At 43.7% G+C, this 20,035-nt stretch overlaps 1 protein-coding gene across 1 annotated transcript in view; it reads right to left on the reverse strand.

Moving 5' to 3' along the window:
- The window catches only part of Vopp1 (VOPP1 WW domain binding protein), a 75,234-nt gene continuing 55,199 nt past the window's right edge, over positions 1 to 20,035 (reverse strand). The window contains exons 4-5 of the mRNA XM_048436687.3: positions 11,646 to 11,782; positions 1 to 2,432 (exon numbers count right to left, since the gene is read on the reverse strand). Of these exons, the coding sequence (XP_048292644.2) occupies positions 2,242 to 2,432; positions 11,646 to 11,782 (328 nt within the window). The 3' untranslated portion in view covers positions 1 to 2,241. The remainder of the gene's footprint in view (positions 2,433 to 11,645; positions 11,783 to 20,035) is intronic.

Raw genomic sequence — 20,035 nt, forward strand, 5'->3', positions numbered from 1 at the left:
TGACCAAATTCACTTTTATTTTTGTATACATAGGAAACAGGACCCTATCAAAAGAGAACAAAGAAGAAATATGAGCCCAGTGTTGCCGAGAAAGAGCATGCACAAGTCTGCTTCAGGTCAGGCCCCAGTACCGCTCTGTAGGACCTCAGCGCACATAAGTGGAGCTGTTGGAAGGGGCGAACATTACTGAAGACAAGAAAACGAGAATGCGGGGAAGTGTCCCCAGAAGTGCAATTTCCGTAGGCTTTGCCCGTGTTTACGGCTGAAGGAATTCCAAGGCAGGCTCCATGGCAACCAAAATTTACGTGACACAGATACGAGTATAAAATTGCTGGGCCCTATCAGTCGCTCAGTTTCTCAAAAGGATTTGCTATCAAAAAGATAAAATGTAGTCATGGACGCCGAATGCCTTGATTCAGCTATCCCCTGGTGCAGGAGCAGCTCTAACTGTGCTTATTTTTAAAAGGAACAGAGGAAACTAAAATTAAAATCACAAGTGATAGAAGGGAGCAGAAATGGTTGGACCATGTAGTTGTCTTGATTGTAAACAGCAGACATTGTGCTTTGTTGTCTTGTTTAAAACGAGGACCCAAACCTGGAGGGGTACTGGATCCAGGACAGGATGCCAGGGATGCCAGAGACACAAGGGTGCTCAATGATCTGGGCAGCACACTGTGTCCACGAACTGCCTTAAAGGGTGTTCGTTCCTTCCCTGGAATTTCTATGAAACTGTCTACCAAGTCCCCATGCTTTCTGTCCTCAAAACTAAGCCTATGCTGCTACTGTCCTGATTCCTGAACCCCTGCCCCACATAAATACCTCAATAGAGCATGACACCATGCTTCCTGGTCTCGTAGGTGGTCAAGAACACTCCAGGAATATGTTTGGACACCCAATCCAATGAGTAACAATTTATCAAAAGGCTCTGATTGGTTCATTTAAAATGTCAGTCCCCTTACTCCCAGCCCCACTCCCCACGATTCTACACATAAAGTAATCTAGACATCTGAGCTATACTGCCTTGCTCTTAGTACACAAGGTCTAAATCTGGGTTTAAATACACATCAACGTGACTAACTACGCAAGGGAACGGCCCTCCTCACTGTTAAGAACTCCCTCCACTACTTGTAAATCTATGGGTGAGCTCGGATTCTCACCTGGGAAACAGCATCTCTAACTACACCTTCTTTCTCTAATTTGATTATGTGGTCTGTGCAACTAAGTAGATTTCCACTGTATCCAGAAACTTCCTGTCTTCTGAGTCCAGCACATCTATGCTTGGATCAAACACAACCCTAGTTCTTCAGCAATGCTGGCCCTGCTTTGATGAGCTCCTTCAACTCTTCTCTCCCCCTCCAAGGGTCTGTGTAAACTAATCAGTCTGCTGTGTCTCCTGTTCTGAACTGTCCACAAAAGCCATCACCAGAACTACCTAGGGGAAGGGTTTTGAAGCCCTCTGAGCAGTGACCCCAAGGGTTCACTCACCATCTGATCTTGAAGGACAGGACTCTCACTTCAATAAACGCAGAAAAAGAAAAAGGAAACTTTTCTTTTTCCACCTGAAGCCACAGCACGATTCATAAAATTCGATGTCTCACTCGGAGCAGGGAGTAATTTTTCCTAGCTTAAAAGACTTTCCTCTCTTTAATGGTCTTTAGTTAACTGCAGATGTCCAACTGGGGCCTGATTCTGACCCTCATCTTGCACTGGAAGCAGGATACACTTGGGTCTTTATGGTCCCTACAGAGGAAAGCCTATTTTCAAAATGTGAGTGGAGGCCAAGCAGCATCAAGAGGCCTCCCTGGCACATTTCCACATCTTCTGAGGAGAATGGGCTAGGACAGTGGACAGTGGCCATTCAAGCTTCTCTTTCCACTACCACATCATGTGAGTCTTATTGCACCCTGAGCCTTCATCTGCCCCGACACATAGGCTATGCCTTCCTTTCCTCTTAGCCTCTCTCCCGAGGATCTATCTTAGCCACCGCAGGAACGTCAACCTTCGGGGACTGCTGCCACACTCTCTCAGAGAGCACAGACTACATCAGAAACAGAAGCGACAGAGGAGACACAGTATGAAATTCAAATGTCCTCCACAAAAAACTTGAAAGAGAGCTGGCTTCCTTTGAAGATATCAAAGAGCAGTTTGCCCTTGGACCACCCTATTAGCAAGTATCAGTGAGGATGGGGAGGACACACAGAAGGGCCTGTCCAGCCTCTTTGCCTTCTGTGTAGCATCTTGCTACTTGTCCTTCACCACCTGTTCATAGGGAGGTGGGGGCGTGTTGCAGTAGGAAGGAGGCGGTGGGTAGGCTGTGCCTCCGTGAGGTGAATTGGGTTGGACTTGGAAAGCCATTGCCATGGTATTGCCAACAGGATTCATCCCGGGTCCTCCAGGGTCAGTGTAATATGGTGGCCCCATCTGCTGGGTTCCTGAAAGACAAGATATCCATATGTGAGTACAAAAAGAGAAAACCCCATCATTTGGCACATCTCCGTACTACCTGGCCCCTTGTGCCCCTATCAGTCAGTGCACTACTGTCTACTAGGAACCAAACAGTCCTCGAGACAGTAAACACCTAGATTAGGTAACAAGCAAGAGAAACACGTGGTCTTGCCCTCAGGGAGCACAGTTCCTCTGGAGAGGTGTGTTGCTGAAATATCGTCAGTCTCCAGAGAGCAATAAAGTATAGGAGTACGAAAGAATGAGGGAGTGTCCTAGAGAGGCACTGGTGTCCATCACACAAACTCCAAGAGCTGAAAACAAGGCAGCCCGCTTTGCTGGAGCTGGTGAAGTACGTGCTAGAAGTATGGTTTGCAGGAGCGTGCCCAGTCCAAGTGAGGAAGCTGGACCGTGGGCAGCTGTCACTGTGCCCTGGCTGTGAGAAGATCCCCTAAGTAACCTGTTGGCTCCGATTTATCATTGTCCCCTTCACACATTTTTAACACAATTTACCCGAAATTCACTGTATCTGAAGTTAAGGTCTCCATTCCTGTACCATTTTATGAAGATAGAGGGTATCTGTCATCCTGGTGGGCCAAAGGCAACTCCCACAGGCCCATGCTGGGTATAGCTGGCAGTTTCCTGAGATATGCCTCCTCCTTCTTTGACAGAAGGAAGTGCCTATTATGTACAATGAGAGGACCAGAGGAAAAGGGTGGGGGACCCAATTGCCTGTGACAAGTGGGCATAGGGAAGGTTGCTATCTCTGGGCTACAGATATAGTTTGGCCTGTGTTTGTAATGTCCCCACAGTGGGGTTACTCAGATTAACACAGGAGTACCAGCTCATGGATTTTGTAGAGATTGGCAAACTGGATGTATCTTAAATTTTCACAAAATATTTGACATAGAGATACATTTATGGTATTAGAAAAGCAGAACAAACAAAAGGTGGGGAAGATATATCCCACAGAGGGGAATGGAAAGAAGATGGATCCATGTTTGATTGAGCAGAGATGCATACTCGGGGAAGTAAAAGCAGAAAGACAGCGATGCGTGTATGAAACCCATGGAGACAAGGCTGAAAACCTAGGCATGTATCCCCAGACATCAGAGACAGCATTTCAAAGACGTGTTCCCAATGATTCTACGGAAATGAAAAATACTTCAGAACTACAGTCAACTGCATCACAAATGATACAGTAAGAACAAAAGTTCCCAAGGAAACCCATACAGTCAACTGTAATGGACAAATCTGCAAAGCAGGATTACAAATACAGATTATAACTGTGACCACAGAGCAGAACTGGACAGGACTTTCAGGTGAATGAAGGTGTTAACACAAAAACCACAGCTCTCATCTCAAAGGGAGTAAGAGATGGTTTATACTGGAGCCGAATCTGAGAGACCACGGCCCAGGAATATGGAGCTAGGTCACCCAGTTTCTGTGTTCCAGTGTGGAAGTACTTCTAAGGACTTTTTCTATGGGAGCAGAACAAAGAAAGTCATAAATCAAAGTGATTTTAAAATAAATTGGTGGGTACATCAAGGAAGCAGGTTACAGCCAGGCAGACGGACAGTAGCTGACACCATTCTTCATCTTGCCATTGGTGGAGAAAGGAGTTTTGCTAATACATTTCAAAGGTTTGTATCTGTTTACCAGGATGTTGGGTCTGACGCAGAGTTGGACAATGAGTGGCTATGAAGGGAGCCAAAGATGTCACAAAGAAATTGTAGTTGGCTATGATCAGCAGTGGACTCTCCACCGTTGTTTACGTTTCTAACTGGTTATCAGCCCGTGTGAATGGCTTCTTCCCAGGGGTTCTTATTACCAAGGATAAAGATGAAGAACTATTTAGGAAATTGTCTGTCTTTTAGCACAGACTTTGATCAACTCCAAAGAAGAATATAAGAGAAATCAATACCTCAATTGCAAAAATCCACAGTTTGAGAACGAATAACATAGGTTCATCTATTTCAAAATAGTTAATGTTCTGACACAAACCTAGGATCTAAACCCTGTGTCTAAAGCAATAAATTGTTCTTGAAGGAATTGGCTTACTCTTAATAACATTTTGTGATAAACTTAATCTTCACTCTTGTTGACTTGTCAATGTATTGAAAAATCTCAAAGCCTTAATGTACCTTTGGTCAAATATTTTCCCCTATCATATATAAATACATATACATAATTGGCTGAACTTGTTCTTTGACAATTTCCCAGTGTACACAGTGCATTGCTTACTCTCACTCAGGCCTCTCCTAACTCCCTCCTATCACATCTGCTACCCTTCTACCTGCAGGTCCCCATTCTACATTCATACCATTGTTTTGCAATCCACTCATTTTAACTAGGTCTATCTGTGGCCACAGACATTGAATTCTGAATTGGAGACTTTCATACAGGACTGAAGGCAATGATTGTCCCTCCTCCTGGCATCTATCAGTCTCCAAGAGTTCAGCAGGGCAAAGGGCCCTATGAGCTTCTCTCCAACCCATGACTGGCTGCTCACAGGGCTAGTCCTATTTAGGCCCAGCGCAGGCAACAGCAGCTGTTGTGACAGCAAGACTGCTGTTGTGGCTACATCATGCCCTGATACAGCATTTCACAGCTTCTAGGCCTCTGTTATACCTTCCCGCTTCCTCTTCCACAACATTCCCTGAGCCTTAGAGGAAATGTTACATATGCCCTTTTAATAGTTGAGCATTTGACCATCATTTAAATTAAATCTAAGCACACTTGGCTGCCAAGAATCTCCGTATTCACTATTGTTCACTGCAAAGAGACACTTCTCTTTGTAATTAGAGCAACATTTATGTATAGGTATAAAGATAAATATTGAGACCACAGGTTACCTATCTCTCCCAAAAGCCTGCATAGCACCTTCTAACACTGTGAAAGCTAGCCAGCTTCTAGCTCCATTCTTACTTAGTTTGCTCTTGTACCCAAGGGATGTGGTATCTTCAGTGGTAAGGCACTATCATCTAGTACTAATGTGCAAATAGGAAGAGGAACAGTACCATGCATTACTTTAGGGGACTCCTTAACCAACAACTCATGAAGAAGAATTACACACCTGGCACTGGGATTTTTGTTTGATAAATAATGGTTTTAAGAAACTGCATTATGTAGCCATGGCCCCAAAATGGTAAGCATCCATATGGCTGTTTCAGGGAGCCTTTACTTTTGGTTAAGTCTCCTTTGCTGTCCCCTCATCTCCCAGTCTTCTCCTCCCCTTCCCCATTCTTCCTTAAAACTTTCCACCCATAGTGCTTCCTCTCTCTTCTCTTATTTAACCATGTTATACTAAACTAAATCCCCATTCTTAAAGACATCTTCCCTGCAATAGCACTGTTCTAGTTTCTTGGCTTATACAGGTAGGTGCTCTATGCACGGGGGTTTGCTCTGCAATACCTGGGCCATTCAGGCCTGCATCCACAGAGATTGCTTGCTTGGGGCTCCTTCTGCTGAGGTTACTGCCTTGGGTCTGCTCTGGCAGAGGTCCTGCCTCAGGCCTACTCCCTCGGAGGTTTGGGATTCACGCCCTGAACCCACAGAGGTCTCTGGTTCCTGCCTACTTCCTCAGAGGTCCCAGACTCACGCCTGGACCCACAGAAGTTCTGGCTCAGGCCTACTCCTTCAGTGGTTGCTCCCTTGTACCTGCTCCTGTGGAGTTCGCTGTCTCAGGCCTGCTCCAGCCTAGGTTGCTGGCTCAGTCCTGTTTGGACTGGTCTGGATCTGCTCTTGCTGAGTTCTCTGGCTTGAGCTTGGTCCCTGGCTCCTGTCTACTCCCTTGGAGGTCCCAGACTCATGTCTGGACCTGCAGAGGTCTCTGGTTCATGGTAGTTCTAACTTTTTTAAAAAGGAATCTCAACACTGATTTTCACAGTGGCTATACAAGTCTACAGCCTCAAACAGTGAATGAGGGTTCTCCTTCCTCTATTGCCTAGCCAGAATTTTCTATTATTTTTTGTAATAGCCATTCAAACTACGATGAAATAGAATCTGAAAGCAATTTTAATTTGCATTTCCAAAAGCTAATAATTGTGAACACTTTTTGTTCATTGGCCATTAATATTTGTTTTGAGAACTCTGTTATTTCCAAAGTACATTTTGATTAGGTTATTTTCTTAATGTCTAGGGTTTTTTATTTTGTTTTAGTTTGTGTATTCTAGATATGAATCCTCTGTCAGACTTATAAGAGGGAAACATTTTCTCCCATTATGTAGGCTGCTTATTCACCAAACTGACAGTTTTCTTTGCCATGCAGAAAGTTTTTAACTTCATGAAGTTTTATTTTTAGGTTGTTGAACACATTGCCTGAACTGCTGGCTTCATACTTAGAAAATTTTTACTTATGCCTACATTTTATAGGGTGTAACCTACTTTTTGTTCTAGCAGTTTCAGAGTTTTGGGTTTTAAGTTGAGATACATGGTCGATTTGGAGTGATTTTTATGGAGAGAGAGAGAGAGAAAGGATCCAGTTTAATTTTTCTACATGAAGACATCCGGTTTCTCCAGATGAAGAAGCTATATTAGCCAGTGTTCATTTTTGTCCTCTTTGTAAAAAGCATCTGGAGGTTACAGTTGTATCTGTAACATCTGAGCTCTCCGTGACATTGATCTGTATGCTGTTTGAGCTACTACTATGTCATTTTTATTACTATAGTTCTGTTGTATATGTTGAAATCCCGTATGGAAATATTTCCAGTAGTACTCTCATTGCTCAGGATGTCTTTGACTATTGGCAGTCTTTTGTGTTTCCACACAAATTTTGGGGTTGTTTATTAGTCCTGTGAAGAACAGAGTTAGTATTTTTATTAGGACTGTGCTGAATCTGTAGGTTGCTTTTGTTGGATGGCCATATTTACAATATTAAATTGCCCAACCATGAACACAAGAGGTCTTTCCATCTTCTGATGCTGTGCTCTATTTCTTTCTTCAGTGTCTTAAGGTTTACATTGTATCAGTCTTTCAATTTCTTGGTGACATTTACTGTTTTTTTTTTTGTGTGTGTGTGTGTGTGTGTGTGTTTGTTTGCCTAATGTCACTCTCAGTATGTTGTCATTGGTATACAGGAAATCAATGACTTTTATGTGTTAACTCTGTATCCTGCCACTTCACTGAAAGTGTTTGTCATCTACCTAGATATCACCTCAGCTATGACAATGCTAATAGGCCAATCTGATGGAGACAATGCTTCAGTTGAGGGTTGTTCTTCCCAGGTAGGCAAAACAGCCACCGCAGTGATCGGGAACATGCTATGTGTGCATGAAGTTGAAAGAAGAGCATACTATGTCACATAGGGTTGACAGAGGAGCACTCCACGGGCTTGTCCAGGAGAGTGTACCATGTGTAAATGGAGGTTTTAGGTGCAGGACATAAGCTTTTCTAGCAGAATGTTTTTTAGCCAATGCACATAAAGTAGGAAAATAGTGTTCTGGCTGATCTGAAGAAAACAAAAGGCAAGTGTAGTGTAGGCATAGAATTAACCAGAAAAGAAGCCATGACAAAGGTCAGAGTCAACCATACAACTAGAGAGAGGGGAAAGTGAGAGACAGAAGGTTTGTGTGGACATCAGAAAGGATTTCCAGCTGAGGAAAGTGGGAAATATTTAGAAAACCGAGAGCATAAGTTCTCACTTCTGTTTAGGCCAAGGCTGCTTTGTTAGAAATTGACAGAAGCAAAAGGAATTGAATGCCAAAAGACAAGGTGAGTTAGGAAATGCTAGTGCCCTTCTGAACAAAAAATGGGGAAGATGGGAGAGCACCATGCCATTTTATAAAAAAGACGTTAGCATTCCTGAATGCAGGGGCACCCTCAAACCAATCTCCTGTGAGACACAGGATGCCTGTATTCCTCCAGCCCTAACTATCTTCCCCAAAGCAGCCTTGTGTACTTTCGTTTTGACTTGGAGGATAGTTCAACTGTTAAAGCATCACTCCCAGTGTTCATTTTGTAGTGGTTTGTATTAGTTAGCCAGGCACCTAACCACAACTGTGGGATGACAATACTTACAGAACTGAGACTTCAAAATTGTCAGTAAACTATGAATGCAATCACCAGAAATGTATGACTTAAAGGAATGAAATCGTATCTCTCAAAGAGACTAAGTACCATAACTAACTACTTCATTTAAAAAGGTGACATTAGAGGAAATGATTTTTATGTAAATGACAGTAATATCACAGATTATATTAGTGACTATTCTCCTCACCGTTAGTAGCAGAGCCATCCTACAAAAGATTCACACACTTCCTTCTTTACCAAGTGCTTCTTTAGCTTGTTTTCTCATACAATTGTATTATTATTATTATTATTATTATTATATTTGTAGTAGTGGTAATAGTAGTAGTATCAACAGCATCCTGTAAATCTCTAGTCAACCTCAAACTTGCTAAGTAGTCAATAGTGCCCTTAAAACTTCTGACCCTTCTGCCTCCACCTCTTGAGTATTAGAATTAGATCCAGAAGTCCCCATGCCTGGTATTGTGTGCGGCTGGGGACAGAGTCCAGGGCTTTGTGAATATTAGTTAAGTAAGTTAACTGAGACACATGCTTAGCCTTTCCTCATAAACTGTGTGGCGAGCCTTGTTCCTGTGGACTTCAGTGTTGCTAGATAAATCCCACAAAGAACAAGTACAGTTTATCTTTGATTTTTATGACCTAGACTATCTCCCTCACGGTCAGTCACTAGTTCACTAGGCTCTATGGGAACTCTGGTCTTTCTGAACCCAAACTCCTTTTCCCCTTCAGACATATTCCTCAACTGTGGCCCAAGTTTTTATAATTTCTTCTAGTGTCTCTTTATGTTTCTAAGGGCACAAGGCTGCAAGTGGTTGGCTAATGTTTTCTGAGTAAGGAAATGAATGGATGAAGCTGGTCTTTCTTTCCTGCCTTGAGGCCATAAGGATGTGAACCCAGATAGCAACAAGACCATGCGATTTGATGAGGTCAAACTTTCTCTCTCTTCTATGCATAGAGACGAAGACATGGACTTCTTTCCTTCACGTAATTTCATTTTTTAGGCAAGGTACTGACAAGCCAAAAGGATAGTGACTCACCCCATGGCTCATGGACTTCAAGGTTCCATATCCCATTCAGCATCTTTTTTTTTTATTATCAGAACTTCAAATACTCAACTCTCCTCTTTTGTCTTCTGTTGTGTATTTACAATAAACCCCAAACTTTCAAGTAAAAACATTTTGGTTCCCCCAGTTTCAAAAGGAGTTTTGCCTCTGAACTTCCATCTCCACACCTACTTTACCTATATATTCTGATCAGCTCAAAGTCCTGCTCGGCCCATGCAAAAGCCCCAGAACTATAATGCTAAACCATCCTCCTCACTGCCAATCAGCAGCACCTCTTCACTGTGTGCCTCGTCAATGGTGCTGGACATGGATGCTGGCCCTAACAGTACTATAAACTCTCTCTCACACCAGCCTATAGAGTACTTCCCTTTTCTGCCTTTCAGGGAATGAATCTTCCACTGTTTCTTCTTCATTACCAAGCATAGCTTACAAGATGTCTTGGTGTATTCCTGAAATCAAAGCACTGGACAGGCTGGGGCAAGAAGATCTGAAGTTTCAAGATAGCCTGCACCATACACTGTTAAAGGTCAGTCTGGGCTACATGGTGAGACACTGTCTCTAAAAGCCAAGGGCTCGGACTATAGCTCGGAGGGAGAGTACTACTTATGTGAACCATGGTCAAGCATACACATCAGTTCACTAAAATCCAGTTTGTCCTTCAGACTACCAATAAGAGAAAAGTGGAATCCCACAGCAAGTGTACAAGTTGCATACATCTCAGCATTGATTAGACCTCTTCTGTGTGCCACCCGGCTAAACTAAGTTTACGTTCTTGAAAAAGGAATTTGGGACAACTAGCAACTCACTGTAGAGACCTGGGGACCTAAACCAATGTCTTCTGCAGCTGAGATCCTTTAATTCCAGTGGGGTCTGCAACACTGGTGGTCATGGGGTAAATAAGGGCACTTGTGTTTCTGAGTGCTTTCAGGTACCACCGAGACCATGGATGAAACGGTAGCAAACCTCACCACCCACCATGACAACTCTGATCTAGGATGTGCGATACCAGTCCTTAGCCCTTGACATCCTCACACTGGCAGAGTAAGCAATGGTCTTTTTAGTTTTCACAGGCACTTTATTCTTTTTTTTTTTTAAAAAAACTCGGTGTCCCTCCTGATATAGACTGCCATATCTACTGCGGTTAACAGTGGCTATTTGAAACTCTGTGGGCATCTTAAAGAGGCTGATGAAATGTCACTTCCACATAGTGTGCTCCACTAATCTTCTCTCCAACCCATTCATCGACCTGCAGGGTGGGATGAATGGACACACTCTCCCCAAGGCCTCCAAGTAGAAGTCATGTCTGGATCAGGGCAATGTGAACACAATCAAGACAGTGGCCCCAACTTCATCAAACATAAACTCTTTCGTTCAGAGCAAGGATGAACAGTGCCTGTCTACTCCAGCTGCTGGGGCCTTGCAACTCTCCATTTTCAGAAGGTTCCATCCAAGGCAGGGGACCTCAGAGACACTGTCAAAACCCACAGACTAGCTGGTGCCTTAAGGGGAGGCAACACCAACTACCACAGAATGAGGGAGATTTACACATTTAAGGCAAAAGTGTCCTGTAAGAACTAAGAAATAGCTAATTCTCTTTGATCTTGAAATATTACTTGAGGTAATATCCTCTACAAGGCCAGTAGTGACTTCTATAAAAATGTTTACTGCTGCACTACTTATGAATATTCAAATAGCTACACAATGCATACTTACTGAGTAATATTCTAAGACGCAAAACAAAAAAAAACAACAAAATTATAAGCAATCATAAAAACACCAAATTGTCATTTAATATCATACTGACTCCAGATGAATTAAGAATGGTAGGGTCATTATTATTTATATAAAAATGTGAATATATTAAATAGCTTTTTAAAGGAAAAAGGAAAAAGCATCTATGCACATATGAACCATGGATCACTCACACTGGGTACAGCAATAATAATATAAAAACATGAGCTGACAGGCACAGAATATCAACCAATAAGACCAGTCATTAGAATTTAATGACCAAACAGTCTGATTTATGTCTTTAAGCACACTCGGTGGCATTATAAATGGCAGAAGAGGACACACAAATTACGAGGACAGACAAGGATGAGGCAGGCTGACCTGGAGCAGGGTTTGGTGGCTGCCTGGTGTAGGACACATTGAATGTGGGTTCCTCGATGAGCGGTGGTGGATACATGCGCCGGCGGATGAAGAAACCAGCTCCACAACAGAAGAGCACACCCATCATCAACAGGAACCTGCAGAGATCAACACACAAGGCCAGAGTTTAAGACACAGGCCGAGGCCAGGCTCTAGAATGGTAACAAAAATGCCAGATGATTCCCAGTTGTTTTTGGAATACTACTCCAAAGTAGCAAAGCAGAGAGATCCATCAAGCTGTGGGAAGCCTCCAGCCATGATGGCATACGACTAGCCGTGGTCCTCCCCGAGTGTTTAACCTTGGGACAATCCTCCTACGGATGATAGCAGCGAAATACTTGTCCTGCATTTTCTCAAACGAGATTTCCTTCTCTCTGATGACCCTAGCTTGTGTCAAGTTGACATAAACAAGCCAGTCCACTAACTATACTATAATCATCTTTGGGGTGTGCTGGATGGTTTTTGCCAATTCGACACAAACATATCTGGGAAGATGGAATATTAAATGAGAAAATAGCCCCATAAGACTCCCCATAGGCAAGTGTGTGGGGGTATTTTCTTGACTGAAACATTGACTGAAAATGTGGGAGGGCCAAATTCACTGTGAGCACCCTGGTTAGGTGGATCTGGGATACAGAAGAAAGCAGGTTGAGAAAGCCATGAGGAGCAAACCTTTAAGCAGTGCCCCTGGGCAGCTTCTGCTTCAGTTCCGGCTCTGACTTCCCTCAGCGACAATTTGACCCGAGAGTTGTGAGATGCAATACATCCCTTCCTTCCTCCTCGAGTTGCTTTAGGCACGGTGTTTTATCACAGCAGTAGAAATCCTACCAAAGACAGCGGGCGAGTCCCTGACCCACACCTCGATGAACTTAATTTTTAATAGAAGAGAAACTGAAAGGCAAATGCCCAGAACTATTCCTAACAAGTAAGTGATAAGAAAGAAAAATGAAGGCTGGAAGAACAGACCTGTGTGAAATATTCTCTATCAAAACTCATCACTATAGTTTGAGTGTGTAATTCAGTGCACTGGGAGGCTTACACAAAGATATCATTGCACATAAGAAAGGACAAACACTCTCCTCCAGCCACATATGAGCTATGTTCTAAATGAGAAGGTGACGCCTTGAGGAGGAACCGGAAGTCTGGTGAGAAGAGTGACATGTGTGACGAGGCCTAGAGCAGGGAAAGCTCAGCGGAGAGATGCAAGAGTTGGCTCTGGCAGTCGTGGGAAGTAGATTCTGAGGTCTGGAAAAGTAAAGAACCTCATCATCAAGGATGCTGGAATCACACAAGGGACAGCATCTGTGTGTCTGTCTCCTCTGTCCCCTTGCCCCTCCCTGTCTCCAGCTTCCCTTCTCCCTCTCTCTTTCCCCTTTTCTCTTCCCCACTCTCTCTGTCTTTTTCTCCTCTCTCTCCCCTCTCCCACTCTCTTGTTCCTCTCCCACTCTTTCTCGATCTCTATCCCCAGACCCTTGTTTTTTACTACATGTTTCACTCTCAGGTAGGTTCTCATTAAACTGGCTTGAATGTACTCTATAGTCCATGCAGGTTTCGAACACGTAATTTTCCTGCCTTAGCCTCCCAGGCAGCTGCGATTACAGGGCAGTACCACTAAGCCTAGCTAGACTTGCCTCTTTAGGTTTATTATCTTACCTTTAATGTGAAGTCCTACAATACATATCTGAGAACAGTGACTCAAAGCCTAGAGTCTACAGGGATGTACACAACGGATCTGGCTCTCTGGTTTGCAAATAAGTCATTTGAGGTCTTCACTATGATACGAGGTCAAGATGTTGGTTATACTGCCAAATGGAACTTTTTTTTTTCTCCTAGATGAAAAATGACACTGTACCTCACACTTCTGAGGCAAGGACAGCACAGAGTCACTTGACAGACCAGCTGTGTCTTTGGTATTACATGTAATTGATCTGTTCCTTATTGAAATATAAGCCTGAGGGCTTACTTCTAATAGGGGAAGCGGGGCTGACAAAGGCCAGGAAAGTGAACTTCAAGTTAGCTGGGTGAGAGTTGTGGCAATCAATGAGAAAAGTTGTTTTCAAAGGATTGTATCTACAGGCAGGGTACCCACTATAGTCTGTTGTACAGCATAGTTGGGAAGCTTCCTAAGGGGTGGTTAGAAGGTGAAGTTGCTTTCATTTTCTAAAGTCAGAAGTAATCCAGTTTCTTTAATTCAGTTTGCCTTTTTAATTCTTTTAACATGGCAGTTTTCCATCCTGCAATCTCCTGGTGATGGGCACCAATAACACAAGACCCTGTTGCTTAGATCCATTCCAGGAGCGGTATGGGAACCTCCAGTGGCAGGCTCATCCACACAGCTATCCCTGCCCACCTTTCCCATTTTGAAACACGTGCTTTACAATGCTAATGAGGGGGTACAAACAGTCGCCATTCTAAAATTGGACAATTTCATTCAAACCTCAGCTTTGTTTCTACAGCTGGCAGGGCCTCTTAAAAGCATTCTCCTCCCAAACACAGTAAAGAAGCAGAGGCCAAGATCTTGGACAACAAAGAGGACCCTAAAACAGACATACACGGCTCTACATAGGAAGGAGAAAGAGACAAGATCTCCTGAGTAAACTGGGAGCGTGGGTGTCACAGGAAAGGATAGGAGGGGAGAGGGAGTAAGGGAGGTGAGCAGAGAAAAATGTATAGAGCAATAAAAACAATAAAAAAAAGAAGCAAGAAAATAAAAGAAAAGAAGGAAAAGGAGCAGCAGAGGTCAGCTGAGGACACTGAGCTAAATGGTAGCACTGGCTTTTTCTCTCTCAGCCCGAGACCTCTTCTCCACAAAACACTTACCTCATCATGCTGGGAACAACTTCACCAAAAGAGCTGCTCAAAACCTTTGCAGCGTTTCCTCCGAATTCCTGGCATTAGGAGTTTCGTGGAGGTGGGGACAGATGGCTCAGGGGTTAAGAGCACTGATTGCTCTTCCAGAGGACCTGGGTTCAATTCCCAGCACCCACATGACAGCTCACAACTGTCTGTAACTCCAGAATCCACGCTCACACAGACATACATACAGGAAAAAGAACGATGCACATAAAACAAAAATAAATAAAGATTTGCGCACTGTCTGCAGAGTACTCTCATATAATGGCCTACTTGTTGCTGAAGGGTTAATGACCTAAAAGCCTCAGGTAGACGGAGCAAGTCCAGACAGTAAAGCTGACTTGACTGATAACACCTGTGGGCCCTTGGGATCCAATGAGCTCCTGATAAGGAGATCGATGTACCTGTCTCTGCTGCTATCTACCACTGTGAGGCTGCAGATGAACTGACCTGAAGATGTAATATACCACCCTCTTTCCCCAGTGCACACAAAGCCCCTTGTGTATACACACAGTTGGAATATTGCAGGTCTAGAAGCTAAGTACTTTATCTTGGACTAGCTTTAGTCCCTAAATAGCCACTCCTTTCCCACCTCTGTGTCAGGACTAACGCCCTGTGACTAATAGGTGAAAACTGTTTAGAATCTATCAAATTATCAGACTCCTCCTAGCTTCCAGGAACCCAAAAGCTAAGACAGGCATCTAAAAGCTTCTTCTAACCTGCTGTAATGATCTCTCTGATGTACCCACCAATGCATTTTAAAATTGTCAGGACTTGCGACTTTCTTTATTCTGTAAAACTGTAAGACTTCATGAGACTGCTTCCCTTCCCCATCCTGAAATAGGAGAGTCTAAGTCTATTCCAGAGGGCTCGGCCTTCAGCACCAGGGAGTGCCCCCTGCCACTCCCGCTCCAATGATCTCTTACTGAAAGCAGGGCATAACTTTGCTGAAGCTTTGTCTTAAGCTCTATCCCCGATCCTCTGAAACTGTACCCACACTACAGGGAAAGCATCCCCTGACGCGGGCTGAGCCCTTTGGAATGGACTCTAGAGTCTCTCATGTTCTGTTCTGCTAAGTCTCCTTTCTTTCCCTGTTTCTGAAACTAGTATGATTTTATCATCATCCACTTTACAGGATGACGGCTCATCAACAACCCTCAGTTTATGCTGCACGGATTTTAGCAGCCCAGGCATGGGTGTTCTGAAATAGCTTAAGAAATGTCAGGTGGCCCCTTGGAAGTCACATTTGCCTGAAAACAAATGTCTTCTCATCCCTCATCATAAACTTCTTTACAACACTAGAAGGACCCTCCTTCCCCACTGAGAAAGTGTCCTGGTACATAAAAACAGCGTGGTCCCTCTGGAGGAAAGGTCTTGTGTGACATTTTACAACATCAACGGTCACACTGTAAAGACCCCTTAGCCTACATCAGGTGAGATGTGACTATAGCCTTTTGACTTTAAAAAACCCTACCCTCTCTTGTCTCTGCACCAAGTGTCTAAGGCCTGAGTCTACTCCTAGTAGGCTAGAGAACTCACGATTCTCTCAATAGGCTTAATAAAGCATGACGATCTGTAACTTTCTCACACTGATTATTTCATTTGAAGCCTCAGTGAGATCCCCTGTGCCAACACAGGACCCAACCTCACTGGGCCTTCCTGGCTAAGGAGAGGTTGGGCTGAATGTGAGGATTCCTTGACAAACATTCCAGGGCCACTGAAACCAGAAAGGTCTGGAAAGGCTGCTGTGTTCCCAGACAAAATGAATGAGTCCTTCTGACACCCTTAGGAGGTAAATTGGTATACTAGATTCAGTTAAAAAGTTTGTGCCTTGTTTGTATAGGCCTCTTAGAGGAGCCTTATTAGGGAGGAGAAGAATGTGCCTCTGAGGACCCATGGGGCAGGCCTCTTGGGGCGTCATTTTTTGATATTTTGAGGAAGATATGTCCCTTTGAGAAGCGTTAAAGTTTCTGAAGAAAACTTGTACTGAGGATCCAACCCTTGTCGTCCTGTGCTAAGCTGGAATACCAAGAGCAGAGGGCTTGGTTTTCTGATTCCACCTCTCATGAGAGTTCTGGTTTGGTTTCAGTCTGCATGAATGACCAGCCAACTATCTACATGACTCAGTACACACAGGACAAGCTCTGTGGGGAGAGTTATTTTGTTGGTTTGTTATTGGTGTTTCTGTCTTATTTTGTGCCCCCTCTCTTTGGTTCTGAGAGAGAGGTGGACCGCACTCATTTTGGCTTCGTGATGGCTTCTCTGAGCACACTTCATTCTTGCTCTTTGAGTCACAGGGTCACTGCAGCTTGGGTGCCTGGAGCATTCTTTACAGTCTCTGTCCTTATGTTTGCCAGTATTTGTTATTTGTTCTGTGTATCCTCTCTTGCTATCTGTGGTCTTCTTCCCAGTTACATACCCTTTCCTCCAGGACGGGGAATCTCCAATCATACCAAACAGCTTCTGGAGTCACAGACTTGACTGGGAACCTTTCTTACTCCCGAGTCAGGACATGTGATGGGTCTTACATAATAATAAATTTCAACAAGCCACTTACTTTCCTTCTAATGTGGGGACCATCCAATCCAAGATTTCACCCCTTCAATGTATATTGAAGAGATTTGAGGAGGACTGTGGTATTTCACTTTTCAAGGAAAAGCTGCACACTTTTTGTGAAGTCAACTGGCCTTCTATAAGGTAGATAGAACATTAAACCTCCCAAGGGTTTTTGGCATTGGCTGCTGGTACAGACGTTGGGAGACTATGTGACTTTGAGAAAGTCTTCCTGTCCAAACTCTTGGGACCACCAGTTTTTATGCCTTGGACTATTTTCACCAGAGTCTTAAGATTGGGATTCAAGGTGTAGCTCAACCCACTAATTTCGTCCAAAGCAGTGAGGCTATACAGGGGCTGGAGGAGTCTTCCCAGGTGTTCCTCAAGAAATTACATGAATCCTTCAAATTTACATCAATTTTGACCCACTACCTTCAGAAAATGCTAGGTATTAAATATGGCTTTTGGCATTCAATCTGCTCACAAACAAACAAAACTCTAGAAACCAGAGGGTTCTGCTGGTATAAACAGCTCCCAGCTTACTGAGGTGGTTCAAGAAGTCTTCACTAACAAAGATACAGAGAAACAAAAACCTGGGGAGGATGGGGAAGTCGGCTCTGGAAAGGACCAAATAAATATCCAAACTGTCCCAAAGCCAAGCAAGCAATAATCCTCCCTGCCATGAGAGATGTGGACAATGAATAAGAATGAAGGGGGCTGGGTTTCTACCTTCTTAAGCTTCTAAGAGCCTTTGGTTACTCAATCAGTAGGGAAGGCACACAATAAGTTTCTGGTAGACACTGGGGCAGAGGTTTCTGTTCAAACAAACAAACAAATGGGATCATTTACAAATAAAAAAGATGCTAGCTCAGGAGCCACTGTCACAGTTAAGGATGGTCCGCCTGGGTCACAAACTCCCTTGTGGTGGTCTCAGATTGCCCCTTTTGCCTTCTAAGCAGAGATCTTACACTCATCTTACTCCCCAGGACACTAAAACACCCTCTGTGTCTGTCCAGTCTAACTTACTGCCCTTCTGTCTGAAGACCACTTGGTCGTGTCTCCCCAACGATTCTTCCTCTGCTCCTCCCTGGCTCTCTGTCTCAGAGTCCTACCCCATCTCTTCTCATCCTTGTCACGCATTCAGAGCCTGGAACTTAGTCAACTTCCGTCTTCCTTCTCTCAAAGGGCTCCCCCGGTCCATAGGGAGTGAGCCACAGAGGCTTGCGTATGGAACCCTGTAAGATAACCCAGCTGCAACAGGATGGCAAATAGCACAGGGTGAGCGGTGGCTGCAAGAGCAAGGGAGCAGGGGCTGCAATGCAGACAGGAGCAAAGAAGCCCCTCCCATTTCCTTACCCAGCCAAGACCCCTTGCATCCTCGTAGCCTTGCCAGCCTGGGAATCCAGGACCCCACCTCAGAATGACCACAAAGTAGAAGGCAAGTTTCAGTGTGGGGATGCCTCTTAGCTCTGTGGCTCAGGAAAGACTAAAGGTCAGCTCTATATTAGGTCCTAATGCCTGCCATTTCTTCTGTGTCTCTAAGTGTGCTTCTCCTAACTGAGAGAGGATATTCTTCCTGTTCTTGGGGCTCCTTTGCTTTAAGCCTGTGGTCTACCTTTGCTTCTGCCCCAGAGTCTGCATACTCTTGCTTTTCTTTGTACTTTTTAGTTTTAAAGACACAGACATCAAGAGGGAGCTCAGTTGGGGGAACAACCTGATGCCAGAAGTTTTGAGCTCCCTTGTCTAATCTTCACAGTTTCTGTTTACTGCTCTCTAGTTTATCATACCCACATTATTCTGCAACCTGATGTCTTTATAAGAAAAAAGTGCTTATTAAGCTTTACAAGTTGTTTGCCTCCACCTGTAGACACACACACACACACTGGTTAAGGATCTGGGCTAATCCATGATTATCACAGGAAGCAGAGATGCAGGGCAAGGAGCTGAGAGCTTTCCATCCTCACCCACAGGCAGAGAGACACTGAGTCTGGTCAGCGCTTCTGAAACCTCAAATCCCACCGCCAGCGACACACTTCCTCCAACAAGGCCACACCTCCTAGTCCTTTCCAAGTGGTTACAGCAACTAGGGATCCAGCATTTAAATACATGAGCCAATGGGGGGGGGGGTCATTCTTATTCAAGCCACCACAGACACCCCGTGTCTGAAACCCCTCAATAATAGTTCCAGCTGTGGCTGAGTGCCCAGAGCTGGGCTTGTTAAATGTTAGTACTCCTTTAAGAAAGGAGGTGACAGGAGTATCCAGTCAACTCCTCGCTCCTGCCAGTTGGTTAAATGCAATCAGCACTTAACTGTATTTGACACCAAGGTTGGAGAAACTAGGGCATACAGGCTAAAAACTAAGAATGGGAAGAGGGCCCACTGATGCAGCAAGGAAAAAGCTGTTATTTATGTTATGTAAAGACTCCAAGGAAATTAGATATTGCCAAGTAAGCCCCCTTAGGGAAAAGTTCTTACAACAAGTGGTAAATTTACTTATGACTCGTATTTGAAACTGTTAAATCAGAAAGGTTTATATATAAAGGTTATTATGGCTAGCTGTTAATTCCAGATGCCCTTTGAATACATATCCCCTTCTTGGTTCTGATTTAAAAAAATGTTCCCCCATACAAGGTTATGTATATCTTTAAAGCTTTTGCTGAAATTTAAACTTTCTTCCTCTCAGGATCTGTAAGACCATTGTGGGGTGGAGGGGGAGAATTGAAAAAAAAAATATAAAATTCCAATCAGAAAAATAGCTCAAAACTTACAACAGGAAGGTTACTAGTTAGCAGTCTGTATACAGGCAATCTCAATTTGCTATAGTATGCCATGTACATTATCTTAATTCAACCATTGTTTAGAGAAATAAAATTTAAAAGTAGATACAAAAAGTCTTAAAATTATGAAGCTATTTTTTGGTTAAAAAAGGTTAAAATATTGTAGG

Source organism: Myodes glareolus, chromosome 6, assembly GCF_982192425.1.
Source record: "Myodes glareolus chromosome 6, mMyoGla1.1, whole genome shotgun sequence".
NCBI lineage: Eukaryota > Metazoa > Chordata > Mammalia > Rodentia > Cricetidae > Myodes > Myodes glareolus.